This window comes from Meleagris gallopavo, chromosome Z (genome assembly GCF_905368555.1).
Source record: "Meleagris gallopavo chromosome Z, MGAL_WU_HG_1.1, whole genome shotgun sequence".
NCBI lineage: Eukaryota > Metazoa > Chordata > Aves > Galliformes > Phasianidae > Meleagris > Meleagris gallopavo.
Window position 1 is genome coordinate 3,718,125 of NC_139435.1, and position 17,446 is coordinate 3,735,570.

General features: G+C 35.2%; 1 protein-coding gene across 1 annotated transcript in view; it reads left to right on the forward strand.

The window, feature by feature from the left end:
• RIT2 (Ras like without CAAX 2) overlaps window positions 1-17,446 on the forward strand; it is a 185,078-nt gene that overhangs the window by 51,506 nt on the left and 116,126 nt on the right. Inside the window, exon 2 of the mRNA XM_085213034.1 lies at window positions 6,735-6,791. Within this exon, the coding sequence (XP_085069160.1) occupies window positions 6,735-6,791 (57 nt within the window). The remainder of the gene's footprint in view (window positions 1-6,734; window positions 6,792-17,446) is intronic.

The following is a 17,446-nucleotide window of genomic DNA, read 5'->3' on the forward strand; positions in this document are numbered from 1 at the left end:
GGTACCATTTTTTTCCACATGGAAGAATTCAATGACACACCTTTCTTCATATGCACTTCCTTATCAGACTCCATTTTGTCAGATTGCCTCTCTGCTGCCATTCAGCCTCTATTGTGATATTACCAACATCTGCCTCTGACATCATGAGCAAACATAATAAAATAGAAGACATTACTTTCAGAACAGCCCTCATAATTTTTCAGGAGACAATGCTTTCTTGTGCAGTGCTTTCTGCAATTCAATCTTTAACTAAGTCCAATTCAAAATAGAAATCTCTATCTTTAGCAATACAGTAGACTAAAGAAAGAATCCTGTTTCTTTTCTAGCTGTTCTGGGAAATAAGATTTCCTCTATTTTAAATGTAATGTATATTTGTTGTTGCTTTTGTTTATTTTAATAGTAGCATTCAGATTTAATTCAAAAACCTCTTGTTCTTTAAGAGTCTACTATTTAGCTATTTAATATTTGCTTTGGACTCCAGTTTTATAAGCTGCACCTATTACTTACCTATTACCAACAATGGAAAAAGCATTACTACATCACTTACCCTATGTATGCAGTAGAATGTTGTAGAACAGCCTTCTGTACCTTTCTTGTATGTCAGAATAAATTTGACACAGAGAAACAAAATTTATTCTGCCCTCATTTCACAGTGAACACTCAATAAATAATATATTATAATACCTAAAAAATTAACAATTGCAGCTCATGGTCTTTGCAGCATTCTTTTGTCAAAGCATGCAGTAAATCTCAAATCCTATTTCTTACAAAATATAACAGAGTAGAAATGGTTGTAATAGGTCAGAACAAAGTTACCATTAGGCTTTGTGCTCTCTCTGAATCTAGTCTGTAGCAGTTGTTTGGAGAAGAATATATTAAGAAAATAAACTACGTCAAAACTTCTTGAAAAATCTCACATTCTCCAGCACTCTGAAGTAAAAAGCACCTTTGTCTTGGAGTTAAGATCTCTGAGTTTATTAGAATTAATTATAAATTATATGTACTCATTATTTTCAATCCTTCAATATATTTTGTCTTTTATCATATAATAAGACAATTATGTATTTAGCTATACCCATTGCTTTAAAGTATTTTATAAATGGATATTTAATTGATAATTTAATCCTTTCTTCTTTGTATTTTGAGAAGATAATCATTATCTACTTACTTTTCCACAAGTACACAAATTTCGCTAATGTCTGTAGCAACCTGCATTAGACATCTCTCTTTTTTCATTTGTCCTTTTGACCCAAATAGATAAAAACAATTACCACTCACCTACCTTCTGATAGATGTAATGTTTAATCACCATGCATATTATGTGTTCACAGCCAATACAACATATGTCTTATCAGTGGAAAATTGGTTGTCCAAATGATTCTGAGTGGAGTCAGGTTATTCATATACCCTTCCACATAGTAGGTGTTTTGGCATTCATATATTTAAATTAGCTATATATCATCATAAAATGCTGCTAGTTTGGATGTTCTTCTCTTCACCAGCATCAAACTATCTCTCTCATTTTTGATATTTTAGTTGTTTGGTAATTTTTTCCACATTGGCTAAGTACTTGTAGGTAACAATATTATTTCATCAGTCTGACCAGTTCTGTTTGCATTCAGATGTCTACAACTGACATTTATTCTAAATTGTACTGTGATATAAATTAAGCATCCACAGATAAAATAAGTACATTTAAAAATCAATGAAGAATACTGTGTATCAAAATTCATAATCCTTTATGGCCTGGAAACCTGTCATTTGATAATGATTATATTTCATAGAATCGTACCATAGAATCATAGACTGACTTGTACTGGAAGGATCCAAATCCCCCATCATAGGCAGGGTTGCCACCAAGTAGGTCAGCTGCCCTAGTCCTCATCCAAACTGGTCTTATTTCATCAGATTTCTCTGAAAATGGTAGAAAAATAAGACAGAGTGCAGTGTCTCAGAAGTGCAGCACATTCTGTTCAAAGCAGCAAAGAATGAAAATGGGTTGATTCTGACTGCATAAATTCTGTATGAAGCTATGAAGTTCTCTCAACTCCTTTTACCTCTCTCTGCAAGTGTATTGTAAACATATTGTAATTTAAATTGTCCTTGATTACAAAGCAATGCTTTCTATTAAAAAAAAAAAAAACCAAAAAAAAGCTTCCCCTGAAAGGCTAGAGACTCTTTATAAAATTTCTGTGATCAAAAGCCCAGTGACAAAAGGTTAAAGCCTTCTTCGGTAAGCTTTAACAGAAAATGCTTTATTTTATTTTATTATTTTATTTTATTTTATTTATTTTATTTTATTTTATTTATTAATTTTATTAATTTTATTTATTTTAAAGAACATATAGAAGAAAATTGGTTACAATTCTCATATATTATACTCCAATTTTCTTATTTTTTATTGTAATTTAATTATGGAAAATATCGAACAATACCTGAATTCTTTCTGTCTGAGAAAACAAAACCATGTAGCCTTCTTCCTGGAGAAGGTACCAATCCACTTGTAGAAAGTGATAAAACACTCAAGACTCCGAATAGGTTATGTATCCTGGTGATTAGGAGATGATCTGGGGGGAAAAAAAAAACAAAAAACAAAACAAAACAAAAACTCGACAAAGGGTTGTTATTGCAGTATTTTTAGACACAGGAGCATTTAAGAGAGCTTATATTCACCATCTCCATTTCCATCTGATGTATGATATTTATAGTAAATTGTGCCATAAATTTATTTTCAGTTCTGCCTGCAAAGCACTGTGTACAACCTAGGTTGCTGTACAAGGTTTAATGATGTCTATGAACAGTGTTCTGAGAGAGAAATTTTACAAGTCCCAGTGGTTAACTTTTTGCTTATTTCACAATTGATTTCAATCCTCTTAGATCCTATGGATTTGATGAGTACGTAATGGATGTATTGATTTGGATCTGCCTCAGGAGAGAGGAAAAATGTTTACTCTGAGTTCTGGGTGTCCTCTGAGAATCCTGTTTTCATTTGTTAACAAGAGGTTTTGGGATGCATAGCTACAAGAAGAAGCAGATTGAGAACAGATAAACAGTAGTTTGCTTTAAAAAATAAGCTTAGTAAGGAAAAGGCAGGAGGTAGTGAAACAAATTTAATTTTGGTTTAGGCCCTCAGAAGACTCAAAATGTGTATGTGTAACCCAAATTATTTTCTGATAATGCTCCTGCATTTTGGAATAAACTAAACAGATCATATTAGGTATGAATTTAGTCTTCGGAAACCACTAGCAATTATCAGATAGATGACTAAATATGTCAGTCTAATTTTCCAGAACTAGTTTTCCAGAATGCTCTGGAAAATTAGTGTCCAAACATATGTAATACTTAGAACTAACTTATCTGACAAATATAAAATATATCAATGTCACCAAACGTAGATTTTTTTTATAATATATAAACTGAATGAGATTTTTTATAGATAGTTATACTCTCTGAATTATTAAGAATTTGTAATTCTACTTTTTAACATTTATATTTGTCTATACTAAAGATGCAATAATTTGTTTGCATGATAATAAATGTTTGATATTTCTTGTCTGTAATATTTTGTAAAACTATCTCCTTTACCCCATGATTCCTTAGAATATAACTACGACAAACATTAAACAAATATAATGCTATTTTAAAAATGAGTGTCTTTATACTCAGGATTTTCAGAACGTGGAATTTCTTGCTTGTAATCTCTTCTTTTCAAGGTATTTGACATGTTCAAGATATAAGGCAGAACTACAGAGCCTTGTCTTTGCTGTTATATGTCATGACTGTTATTACGGTTTGGTCTGGTTTGACCTAGTTCTATGATGGGACAAAGGGACCCACTGTCCCATGCCCTGAGAAAAGGGGATGGGAAGAAGGGAAAAGATAGGGAGATGGGTATAGACAAGAAAAAACAGTGGCATCCAGCTAAGGGAAACAGCTAATCTACTAAATATGATAACAGAATGAGAGAAAATACGGTAGAATACAATAGAATTGGAATTGAGGCTAATAAATAGAATAAAATGAGGTAGTGTCCAAACTTAAGATCTTACTCTAATGCTGTAAATGAGATGGTCAAGAAGCCCCCAGAGCAAAGGTGGGCAAAAAGAGTCAGTCTTGTGACTCCCAGGCAGTTATATCTTTCCCTCTGAAAGGAAAACATAAATTGAATAATGAAGTTTTCTGGGAGCTTTAGTTCATTCTTCTTTCTGAGACCAGCTAACTGGAACTACAGACAATCCACAGAACTGCAGCATTAACTCTTTAACTCCCAGTGCATTACTTGATGTTCTGATGTGAAATACTGATTACAAATCATCAACTATGAAAGAAGTTATTAATTAATTGTTATTAATTATTATTAATAGTTACAATTCAGAAAGGATATTTATTTATTTATCTATCTGTTTGTTTCTGTGTAAAATGGCCCCTTATGTGCTATATAGAAATCTGAATGCAGATATTAAAAAACATGAAAAAAGAAAATAATGAAATTGACTTGAAAAAAGAAAGTGTTTGTTTGTTTTGTTAATATGCATTGGCTTTTTTTTTCTTTTCTGGTTTTTGAGCAACTGGAATTAATTTCTTTTGCTGTTGAAGGCATTTTCCTCACAGCTCTATGTTAGGCAGATTCCTTTACTTCTCAGCTGTTTCTGAGGGCTACTGACATTATGGACATCTAGTGAGGCCTACCTTTGTGCTTATTCAAAGTCTTTGAAGTTTAAATGGCATGAGCAAAAAGTTATGTTGGATAAGATATGACTGCTTGGCTTTCTTTATTAATTGGAATCTGGTTGCCAGTAAGCCACTATTCCAAACATTGCAAAGCAATTTTCCTGAAGGCTCTGTCTCCCCCACCCCACCTCATCCCCCCCCCACGGGCATAGATTGATCTAGTTAACTCCATGACACTAATATTTCCAATAGAATGATGGTCAGCTTTATTAGGAAAAAAAAAAAAAAAAAAAAAAAAAGAAGTGTTGGATGCAGAAGTAGACATATTCTATCACTTACATATGTCAGAATTGCAATTTATGATGTTTCAGAAACCATTACAGAATTAATCTAGAGTCAACCTGATTGTTATATTTATTTCACTTCGTATAAAATTATTAAAGATTTACTAGAGAAAGGAAAAGATATATATATAAGATAGTTATAAGGCGATTAGTTGGAGGTCTGTAGCTAGTGGTTCTCTCCAGGGGTTGGTACTGGGTCTGATCATGTTCAACATCATCACTGACCTGACTGAATGAATAGAGTTCACCCGCAGCAAGTTTGCAGATACAAAACTGAGAGAAGTGTTTGGCACACCAGTAGCCTGTCCTGCCTTTCAACAAGACTTGGACAGGCTGGAGAATTGGGCCGAGAAGAACTCTATAAGATCCAACTAGGGCAAGTGCAGTGTCCTACACCTGGGGACGAATAACTGCATGCATCAATACATTTCAGGGGTTGACCAGCCGAAAAAGGACTCAACTGAGAAGGACATGGGTGTTTTCCTGGTAGACAACAGATTGCCCATGAGCCAACAGTGTGCCCTTGTGACCAAGAAAGCCAATTGCATCTAGGGGTACATTAAAAAAGATGGTGGCCAGTAGGTCGAGGGAGGTGATAATCCCTGGTGAGATCATACCTGGAGTAGTGTGTTGAGTTCTGGCCTCCCCAGTTCAAGAAAGGAATGAATGAGAGATAGAAGATTTTCAGCCTGGAAAAGAGAAACCTCAGGCAGGATCTTAACAATGATTATAAATATCTGAAGGATGGGAATAAATGAATGGAACTGGGCATTTTTAGTGTTGCCCACTGACAGGTGTTAATGGGCACAAATTGGAACAAGGAAGAACTATTGAGGATGACAGAATGCTGGAACAAGGTGCCCAGAGAGATGATGGATTTTTCCTGGAAGATACTCAAAAGCTGCCTGAATGCTTTCCTCTGCGACCTACTTTAGGGAAACTGCTTCAGAATGGGTATTGGACTTGACTCTATAATTCTGTGTTAGATTGCTCAACTGTACCACTTTATTTCCTACATTTTACCACAACTTATGGGAATTTTAGGGTCTTTTTTACTAGAAAATTTGTTTTCTTAGGAAAGTAAATGAAACAATTTATTTTTTAATTCAGATCAAACTATCCTGTTTTGTTTCTTTATGTATTTATGTATTGGTTTGGCAGCCACAATGGGGTGACTGACTTTACTAGTTGTCATCAGAGTGATCAGTATTCCATAGTCATCAACGACTCAGTGGTGTCATATATTTAATAATAATAATAATAATAATAATAATAATAATAAAAGACCTATTTACCTATTTATTCCTCTATAAAGCTATTTCAGAATTATAACTGATTTGTTTAAATGCTGTCTATAGCACCTGGTGTAGCTGGACTATGACAGAACTAGAAATGTTTTAGAAAAATGTTCATCATAGTGATTTTCCTCTATAGACAAGATTGAGTTAATAATATTTGCCAGATGTTAAAAATATGTAAAATTTTAATACAATGATAAATGCAATTTTAAAAAGAGGAAATTCAGTGAAATGACTTTTATCTGTATGTATCAGTGCCTAGTTAATAATATAAATGCGCACTTGTCTCTGTAGACATGAGACAAACTTTTGATTCACTTTCTAAACTAATACTTTAATAAGTGAGTTGTTTGATGTTTTCCCTGATGTCATTTGGCACTGATAATATCAATCTCTTTCTGAAACTCTTTCTTCTCTCCAGCAATGACAATGCAGTTCATAAGCCATCGGTTCCCTGATTATCACGATCCAACTATCGGTAAGTAAAGATTTTTGTCTTCATCCCTTCCCATCTCTGCACTGACTTGAGATTTCCACACTATGAGAAGCTAATCTTAAGTAGTACCCATAGAGAAAAATATTTGTAAACTTTAGATAAAAGTTTTTTTTTTTTTTTTTTTTAATGACAATTACATCGTGTTGAAGTAATACCATAGTCATCTCTTGAAATATTTATGTGGTTTCATGCTCTATAATTAGCTATGTCAGAATTGCAGAATACAAACTAAAAATCTGACAAAACAGAAAACAATCTTTTGATGTATGATATCTAAATAACGGCAAAAATCCAATCTGGAATGTGTTTTAAAAATTTGTTATTGATTTTGTTATTTTAGTGTCATCCAATTTTAAACTATTAATTGACATTATCTTGGAATACAGAGTAATAATTGAATTTGATATACTAAAATCATTCTTGGAAATCCCATATTCTACTGACTCTATTGGCTTTACTGACATTACAATTTCAGGTAATGATAAATATTTACGTGTATCAGCAACATACTGAAAGTCATCATCTTTATCTGTTAACAATTGCCTAATGGCTAGATTACAATGGGATAATCAGAGATTGAAATAAGATCTGGAATAAATTTTGATTGACTGAAATAAAATTTTTATTTCTACATTAGTGACTGTTGTAGCAAAAATAGGGGAAGATGGCAGAATCTAGGTCTGATTTTGAGAGACAGTAAAACCATTAGTACTTATAAAAATTAGTTCAAAGGGAAAACCCAACATATTAAACTAAAACATGTTTGAGATTTTTGAAAGTTTTGAACTTAGGTCTAACCTTTATAAAATTATTAAATGGCTATATGTAGCAGCTAATGATATAATTTCTCTTATTATTTCTTTAGTAATCCATATTCCTTGGATAATAGCTCCTTATAAACTTCTCATAAACTATTTGAATTAAGGATAAAATGTATAAGGTCTCCAAACCACTACTAAATTTATTAGTAATCATTAAAATATTAAAAATATCAAAAATAAAAACTAGAGCTATCAACTAAAGAAAGCAAAACAACTAGAAAATTACCACATATTCATGTCTTGGAATCAGGGGAGGGAAAATAAATAAATAAATAAATAAATCTAACTGAAAAGAGTAGTAGTAACTAAATCCATTAAGTTATGTACATACACCCAACTTTAATGATACACCTGCCATCTATGTTTGACTACATATTGCATTTGGAATAATCTTAACTTATTGGTCTCTGGACAATATCAAAGTATGAATAATAAATAATCATAAAGAGAAATAAAACTTACGATGCATTCTAAGTACATGCTGCAGGAATACCTAAAGGACCTAATCAAGATGAATGTCTCCTTGACCCAGTACAGTTTCTTCTCTGTGAAATCAACACTCTAAATAGGAAAAGAGAATAGAATTTAAAGAACAGAGAAGCGAAATACTGAATTTAAACTCGTGCAGCTGACTAGAGGCAGACCTGGAAATATGACTTTTGAGATTTATTTGTTCAGCATTTTCAGAGAATGCAGTGAGGATATTCTGAGAAAGATTTATTTTTTTTCATGGTCTAAAACACATGATAAACAACAGAGTGCAATCTTAGAGTAAGTATATATCTTTCCTGTTGGGTAAGTTTGTAGTACAACCACTTAAAATTGTACATAAATACAAAGAAACCCCCAAGTAGGTGGAATTATTTGTTTTTACCTGTAATAACAAATAAAGATACTTAAAAATCTCTGTAACCCCCCCAAAAAAGCATTTATATTCTTTAGAATTTTATTACTACTATTGAGAGCCTGGTCTCAAGTCAGAAAACACATCTCACTCTTTTTTGTGCATCTGTTGGTAAGTTTTCCATCAATTTACTAAAATTTTACAATTACAGATAAATTTCTGGATTTTCAGAAAGAAGAATAATCCAAAATGAGCATATCCAGGGCTAAGGCTGTGTTGATAAAGAAAGTTGCCCGTAGGGAAATGATTCCCTGGAAGTTTTAATGAGAATGAGAGATTTCAAGGAGATGTTTCAAGTGCAGGCAACTTAGAGTGTTCAGGCAGAACGGTGAACTGTCCAACCAGAGTTCAGCTTCTCACAACAGATTATCAGAAAAAAAATAAAATAAAATATAGAACAGGTATGGAATGAATGTTAATTCCAACAAAACAGCAAAACAGGAAATCCAGCATAACATTTAGCCATGTCTGTAACAAATTATCTCTGGAAATAAGCATATTGCCTTTCTTCTATGTCATATATTTTAGACCATTTTTATTTCTCAGCAATTTCTGTGCTATTATGGAACTCGTGTTCTCTCTTGGACTTTTCTGAATGTACTGACTTCTGATTTCACTGTAATTTGAAAATAATGTATTCTACCTACACCTAGTTTTTATCTATCTTTGAGAATTAGAAAGAATGACAGTTTCTGTGAGTACCACTAATGCGGGGATATTCCTTGAAAAATAAAGTTACATAGTGAGTTTAAATGATAATCAATGGACTTCCATTGTCAAGCAACTTACTGATTTTACATGTTGCAGGTAAGCTTTACAATAAAATCCAAAGTTTCTTTTGCTTTAGATGCACAGATAAATCTAACAAATGCCTACATATGTTGTTATCATGTTCTTCAACTAACTTCTCCAGGCTTTATAAATGGTGAGATTATGACAGCAGCAATAGCTGTTCTCATGTATGCAAATTTATTTATGATTTAAATAAATAGTGCTGTCAGAAATTATATTACACCACCTTACATCTGATGGGGCTTTAACTAAAAGCTGTCCTTGTAGAAATGCTGGGGGTGGAAGTTTGTGTCATTGTCTTTGAAATCTGAGAAGACCATCACTTTCAGTTTTATGGGGTAGACTTCATTGACCACAAGGGCTACTAAATCATTATAAACACTGTCCATTTTTAAAATTTTGACTTTTAACACAGAGTATTCTACAAGTAATCCCAAAGACACCTGGAGTGTGTTGAGGATAAAATCTTGATCTATGTATTAGACAAACCATCCAGAAAAAAAGTATTTCTGGACCTGATGCATACCAACACAGAGGAGCTCATTAAAGAGGTTAAGATTGGAGGCACATTGAACTGTAGTGATCACATGCTTGTTGAGTTTGTGATCTTGAGGAAGATGTGCCTGACAAAACCCGAAGCCAGGACTCTGAATTTCAGGACAGTAAAATTTGGGCTCTTTAAAGAATTGCTGGATGAGATTCTCTGAGAAACTGTGCTTATGAACAACAAAGGAGTTGAATGAGTGGAGCAGAGCTGGCAGTGCTATAAGAATATCTTTCTGAGAGTGCAAGAGCTCTCTATCCCCCAGTATAGAAAAACATGGAGAGAAGGAAGGAAACTGGAATTACTGAGCAAGGATCTCCAGTTCAAACGGAGAGATAAGAAATGTACAGGCAATGGAAGCAAGGCCGTGTCACCTGGAAAGAATGCACAGACGTAATCCAGACATACAGAGATGGAATAAGGAGAGTCAAGGCACAGATGGAATTGAACTTGGCAAGGGATGTGAAAAACAACAAGACAGAATTCTACAGGCTGTTTGATCAGAAGAGACAGGTTAAGGAGACTGTCCTCCTGCTGATAAATGAGAATGAAAAACTAGCTACAACAGACATGGAGAAAGTGGAAGTACTCAGCAAGAACTTTGTCTTCGTCTTCACCGGCAGCCAGGCTTCTTGTGTCTCTCACACCCCAAACCTCACAGCCCTGAACTTGTAGGTGAGGCTGTGAGAGCAAAATACTACAGAAAGGAGGAGAACAAGTTCAAGACTGTCTCATGCGACTGAACGTGTACAGGTCTATGGGGCCAAATGATATCTATCCCAAGTTCCTGAGGAGCTGGCGGATGCAGTTGCCAAGCTGCTCTCCATTATATTTGAAAAATTGTAACTAAAAGGTGAAGTTTCTGCTGAATGGAAAATGGAAAACACCAGTCCTGCTCCTAAGAAAGGGAGAAAGAAAGGGAACTATAGGCCTGTAAACTTCAAATCTGTGCCTGGGAAAATCATTGAACAGATTCTTCTGAAAGACATGTTAGGACAAATGAGAGATGAGGAGGTGATCCAAGACAGCCATAGCCTGTCATGGCAGATCGTTTTTGACCAAATGGATGGCCTTTTTTGATAGTGTAATTGCATTGGTGGACAACTGATGGATAACTGATGATGTCTACCTGGGCTTGTGCAGTGTCTTTCAAAGGGTCTCATACCATATCCTTATCTTTATATTGGGAAGATATAGGTTCAAAGCATGGATATTTGGTGGAAAAGGAATTGGTTGGAAAGTCAGCCAGAGAGTTGTGATAAATGGCTCTATGTCTGGGTGAAAGCTGATGATGAGTGGTGTGCATCAAGTGTTGTCTTGGGACCAGTATCTTTACATTCTGAACAATGACATAGGTGATGGGATCAAATGCAACCTCAGCAAGACTGCAGATGACAGCAAGCTGAGTGGTGTAAACAATATAACAGAAGGAAGGGAATCCTTCCAAATGGATCTGAAAAAGCTCAAAATGTGGACATGTGACCTTCAACAAGGCCAAGTGCAAGGTGTTGCACTTAGTTTAGAGAAATCTCAGATATGTATACAGACTGGGAGAAAAACTCCTTGAGAACAGCCTTGCCAAGACCCCTTTTATTTGTGGTCTTGGTAGATGTAAAACTTCATATGAGCCAGCAGTGTACACTTGCCGCCTGAAAGGCCAATTATACCCTGGGCAGCATCAAAAAATAGGTGACAGCAAGGCAAGGGTGGTAATTGTCCCCTCTACTCTTTTCTTGTGAAGCCTCATCTGGAGTAATGTATACAAATCTGGGACACAGTACAAGAAAGGGTTGGAGCTGTTGGAGTGTGTCCAGAGAAGAGACGTGACGATGCTCAGAGGGCTTGAGTACCTCTCCTATGAACACAGGCTGAGGGAGCGGGAGTTCAGTCTGAAAAAGAGAGAACTCCAGGGATATTTCACTGTGGCCTTCCAGTACTCAAAGAGAGCTTATAAACAGGAACTATATAATGCAGGTAAAGAGTGATAGAATACAGGGAGAAAATTGTAAACTTAAAGAAGAGAGATTTAGGTTAGATGCCATGGGAAATTTTCCTCTGAGATAGTGGTGAGGTACTAGAACAGGCTGCCCAGAGAAGGGCATCCCAGAAGAAGGGATGTCCCATCCCTTCAGGTATTCAAGGCTGTGAGGAAGATGTAACTGTGAGCAGACACCAAAGAGATTATCAAACTCCTTGATAGACTCTATCACTGTGAAACCTTGGGAGTCTGGAGTAAGACAGAGAGCAAATGGTATCTGTGTCTAAGGGTAAACAGGAGGTTCTGTTTGTATGCATTGTTAATCTTATCATACTTAAGAAACCTTTCATCCTTTATCACTGTTGTTTGGGAGAAGCTAGGCCAATTAACTGATTAGACAGACAGGAATTTCTGGCTTGTAAGTGAATGGTATATAAGATTTATGTTGAGCATAATAAAGAGAACGATTCTGAGAACTACTCTGATGCTACAAGAAACTGTGAGAGCTCTCTAACTCGACTGCATGCCGGCACAAGGCCAGGCTGAATGGGACGCTAGGTAATCTGATCTAGTGCCTAGTTTAGTGGTTGGCAACCCTGCCCACAGCAGGCGTTTTGAAACTAGATGATGTTTAAGATCCTTCCACTCCAAACCACTGTATGATTCTATAATTCTGTTAATATGATATTTAAAATAGTTTCATCTCTCTCTCCACTTTCTGTTGATTCTGGGGGGATATTTTTACATCAGTGTGAAGAAGATAGGGGACAATAAACTCTACTCAAAGCACATAAGCATAGGATGAATGTAATCTGATATTCTATGTAAGAACAAAACCACAGCAGATTTAATTCATTCACAGAGCCACAAAAACATTTTGTAATTATTAGGAAAAGAATAGCAGAAGCAAATAAACTATAATAGTTTCTGCTAAGCCCTAAGAAAGTGTTGTTTCTATTGCTATGTTTTGTTTTGTTTCTTACAGGGAGAACATATTTTATGTCTTGACCTACAACTGGTTTCATACAATTGACCCATGGTCAATTGACTTATACTGTATGATGTTTAGAAGATTTTCTTTTTGTCCTTATTTAGCTTTTATTTTATATTTCATTTGTAAATTAACATGGCACTAAGTTTTAAGAAAAGTGTAAATAAAAATAGATCAGATGTCTCTGTAGCCTTCTCCAGGCTGAACAACTCCAACTCTCTTAGCCTGTCATCTTAGGGGAATTGTTCCATCCCTTGGATGCACTCACAAATTTTTATGCCAAACACATACACATATTTCAAATACACTGATTTAAAAAATTAAAATAGAAGTAAATAAAAGCAAAGAGAATTGGAAGCATTTACATGTTTTTCTTTCACTTATGTTTATCACATATAGATGCAGTTATATTTTTGAATAATTTACCGGTCACTATGGAAAAATCAACCCTTTTTAAGTTCAAGACTATTTTGAGAGCAAGCATGCTTTTATTTAAGAGATAAAGCTGTTTGTTGTTGTAGTTTTTTTTTTTTCTCAACTGATTGTCTTAGTTTGGAAAAGTTAAGATAATGTCCAATTCAGACTTCAGACACCGAAAGATACAAATAAATTTGCTTACATGTAATTGTACAAATCAAACTGCCAATATTTGTTTAAAATAAAGACTGAACATTGATTGAAAACAAATAATAACAAAAGTGTTATTTTAATGCTTTCACTTTGAGTACAGTTCTATTTCAAGATAAACAGAAATAACAATGCTACTTTAGGATTGGTACAAGCACTGCAATTCTGAATTTTAAGACAGAAATATCATTTTTCTAAGTGAGTGGAGATGGGAAAGAATAAATTCATTAGATAGATAATATTTGGGCAAACTTTCAAAGGATAACACTTTATGAAAATGAAATTATTTCAGCATGCATTTAATATTTAATTGTAGTCAACACTGGGAACAATTTCCAAAAGGCAATGGATGTGATCATTTTCTGGAACAAATGGATTAGAGCAATTTGCACTCTGTACGGTCTTTGGCAATATCACAATGAGTTAATGCAAATAGAGTGGCAGGAAAGGAAGCATGACATAGTGAGGCACACTGGACAGCTTCCAGGATGCTCATTAGCCATGTGACTTATCTTAAAATGAATACATAATGCAAAAGAGATGCAAAAGCATCTTCCTGTTTTGGTGAGATATCACTGCATGAGATTGTGTCAAATGAGCAGTTGAGGGCATTTAAGCTGTGTCAATGCCACTCTTTAATTGAAATGGGCGTGGGATGGGAGACACTTTAATGCACATGAATTTCCATGAGGTTTTCTAACAAAGAAATGCATTCACCAATGCATTAAATATAATGCATTTAAACTCATCTTTAATATGATGATGAAAATGTCTGGGTGAATTTCAGAGAAAAAGAAAAAAAAAAACGTGACTGAAAAACATAATATGTAGCACAGCAAAAATCCCCCCAAAAACTATATATATATAAAGGAATACATCTGTTATCAAAGTATGGTAATGGAAAAAGTAGAAAATAAGAGAACAACATGTCCTATTACAAGAGAAAAACAATTGCAATTCAAATTTATTTTTATGGTACTTATCAGGTTTCTAGATAATTTCTACTGTTATCTTAAACAAGTATATATTTACACTCCAGTCCTAATTTATTTCTCATTCTCATTTTGCCATAGAAGGTAAAATACTTGGATCAGGTTGAGCAAGCTGCAGTTAGATTTGAGCTCTGATTTTTTTTTTTTTCTATTGCAAAATTCATAAATCAATTGCTAAATAGTCACCATAGTCTTTCATTCATCATTTTGCATAGATTTATTATCCATATCTGAGACAGGATAAACAACTCATATAAAATGACCTAGAATTAGTACAATTTGTCTCTACATTTTTCTCTGAGGATATTGAGTGATTGTGTAGACTTATCTAAATTACCTATGTTTGTGTTCTATATTCATCATCATTTAGTATGATAAGTAGAGAATTCTAATGAATACTGTTGTGTGCATTTGAACTGTATTCCTAAGCATAAGTTATATAATTCATTTTTATTTTTCTATCTGTTGGTAATATAGAATTATATAATCATATAACCCTTAGAGTTGGAAAGGACCTTTAAAGGTCATCTAGTCCAACTCCCCTGCAATGAACATGGACATGCACAGCTAGATCAGGTTACCCATGGCCTGATCCAGCCTCACCTTGAAAGTATTCAGGGACAGAGCAACCACCACATCTCTGGCAACCTATTCAGTGCTTCACCACTCTCACTGTAAAAGACTTTTTCCTTATGTCCAACTGAAATCTACCCTCTTTGAGCTTGAAATCATTTCCCCTTGTTCTATCACCACAGACCCAGCTAAAGAGTCTGTCCCCTTCTTTCCTGTAGCGCACCCTTTACATGCTGAAAGGCAACTATCAGGTCACCTCAGAGCCTTCTCCACCTTGAACAACCCCAGCTCCCAGTAGGCCCTTGCAGTAGAGGTGCCCTATCCGTTGGATCATTGTTGTGGCTCGTCTCTGGACATGCTCCAGTCTCTCCTAAGGACTCTTGGGGGTTGTGACACACTGGTACAAGTTGCCCATAGAGACTGCGGATGCCCCATCCCTAGAGGCATTCAAGGCAAGAGTAGATATGGATCTGGGCAGCCAGTCTAGTCACTGGTGACCCTGCCCATGGCAGGGGGGTTGAAATTAGGTGATCTTTGAAATGCTTTTCAACCCAGGCTGTTCTATGACCTTATGATTCTATGATTCTGTGACTCCACATTTGGATGCAGTACTCCAGGTGAGGTCTCACCAACACAAAGTAAAGGGAAAGGATCACCTTAATCTTTTGATGCAGCCCAGGATACGGTTGGCTTTCCGTTGTGCAAGGGCACACTGCTGGTTCATGTCCAACTTACCATTCACCAGTATGCCCAGGACCTTTTTGGCAGGGCTGTGTTCAATCCTTTCATGACTCAGCTTGTATTGGTAGTGGATGTTGCCTCAATACAGGTACGAGATCTTACAATTGGATTTGTTGAACCTCATGAGGTTCTCCTGTGCCAACTGCTCAAACCTGTACAGGTCCCTCTGGATGGAATCCCACCTCTCAAGCATGTTGACTGCACCCTATATCTTGTCATGCATCAACTTGCTGTGTGCACACTGAATCTCACTCTTGGTGTTACTAATGAAGATATTAAAGAGTGTCAGTCCTAGGACTGTCCCGTGGGAGACACCACTCATCTCTGATCTTCGCTTGGACAGGAAGTCATTTACCACCATTCTCTGGATTTGATCCTGCAGACAGCTCTTTGTCTATTAGATGATATCAGTGGCTCTTCCTTTGTCCACTGATGTAGTGACACCACCATAAAAGGTCACTTGGTTGGTCAAGCAAGATTTGCCCTCAGTGAAGCCATATTGGTTCTCCCATATCACTTTCTTGTCTTCCATGTGCCTTACCATAGCTTTCAGGAGGATCTGCTCCATGATCTTTCCTAGCACAGAGTTGAGACTGACAGATTGATAGTTCCTGGGCTAATCCTTTTTACTTTTGTTTAAAATATGTGTGTATCGTATGTCATGTTAACGTGTTAATATTCTCTGTTTAAATAAGAAATATAGATATAAATAAGAAAACAGAACTTATCTTCACTGTGCTGAGATTGAACTCCAGATTCAGATACTTAAATTAGTGTCTACATGTCAGATACGTGTTGAGGTTTTGGATATTTAGGAATGGAGTTATGGATCTTTATTAGCTCCTTTGTTATATATTACAGAGCTACTTGAGATGTCCTACCATGTTCTGTGCAGGTTCAAGTTGCTGTGCTAGACGGCTGTGGGTGTCCATAGGTTTAATATCATTACCATCTGGCCCTATGTAGAAGTGACACGAGACCTATGAGGAACAGAGTCTTTTCAGTCCAGGAACAAAAGCCAGACATGATACCTTAGAGTATATAACATAGAAAGGATCATCTATATTTGGGCAACTGAATAGAGTCTGCACTATCATTAAATGTACAGGGATTTTAGATAACTTGAATGCAGATATATATTTTGTAGCTGTCTAAATGTAGGTATCTGAATCTGATTCATGTTGGTTTCCATAACAGTTTGTAAGAGTTCTACAGAATTCATGCTGATATCTTTCAGACTTTCTGGATAATTGTCCTGCATTTAAGGGATAAAAATGCGGAGTGTTAGAGTGAGCAGAGAAAAAAATAAATAAAATCAAAATTTAGGAGAGAGTAATATTAAAAAAAAAAAAAAGAAGAAGAAGAATGATAGAAGTGCTCCTTTACTTTGGATTTCAGTGATGAAATAGAATACCTTTCACCATGAAGGGAAATAGAAATTCCTTGGAGTTGTGTAGTTTGGAGGCTGGAAAATTGTAGCAGATCCTCCTCTGTAATGAAAATAACTCAATTAAATTCTTTTAAAAATGGAAAAAAATCAAAGAAACAGCAACAACAAAATTAATAAAAGATCTCCATCCTATACTCTTACTTTTTTGGGGGAAATAATATTTTAAAATATGGTTGTTATCCCTCTGAAGAATAGAGTGATTTAGTTTGATTATCTCTCAACAT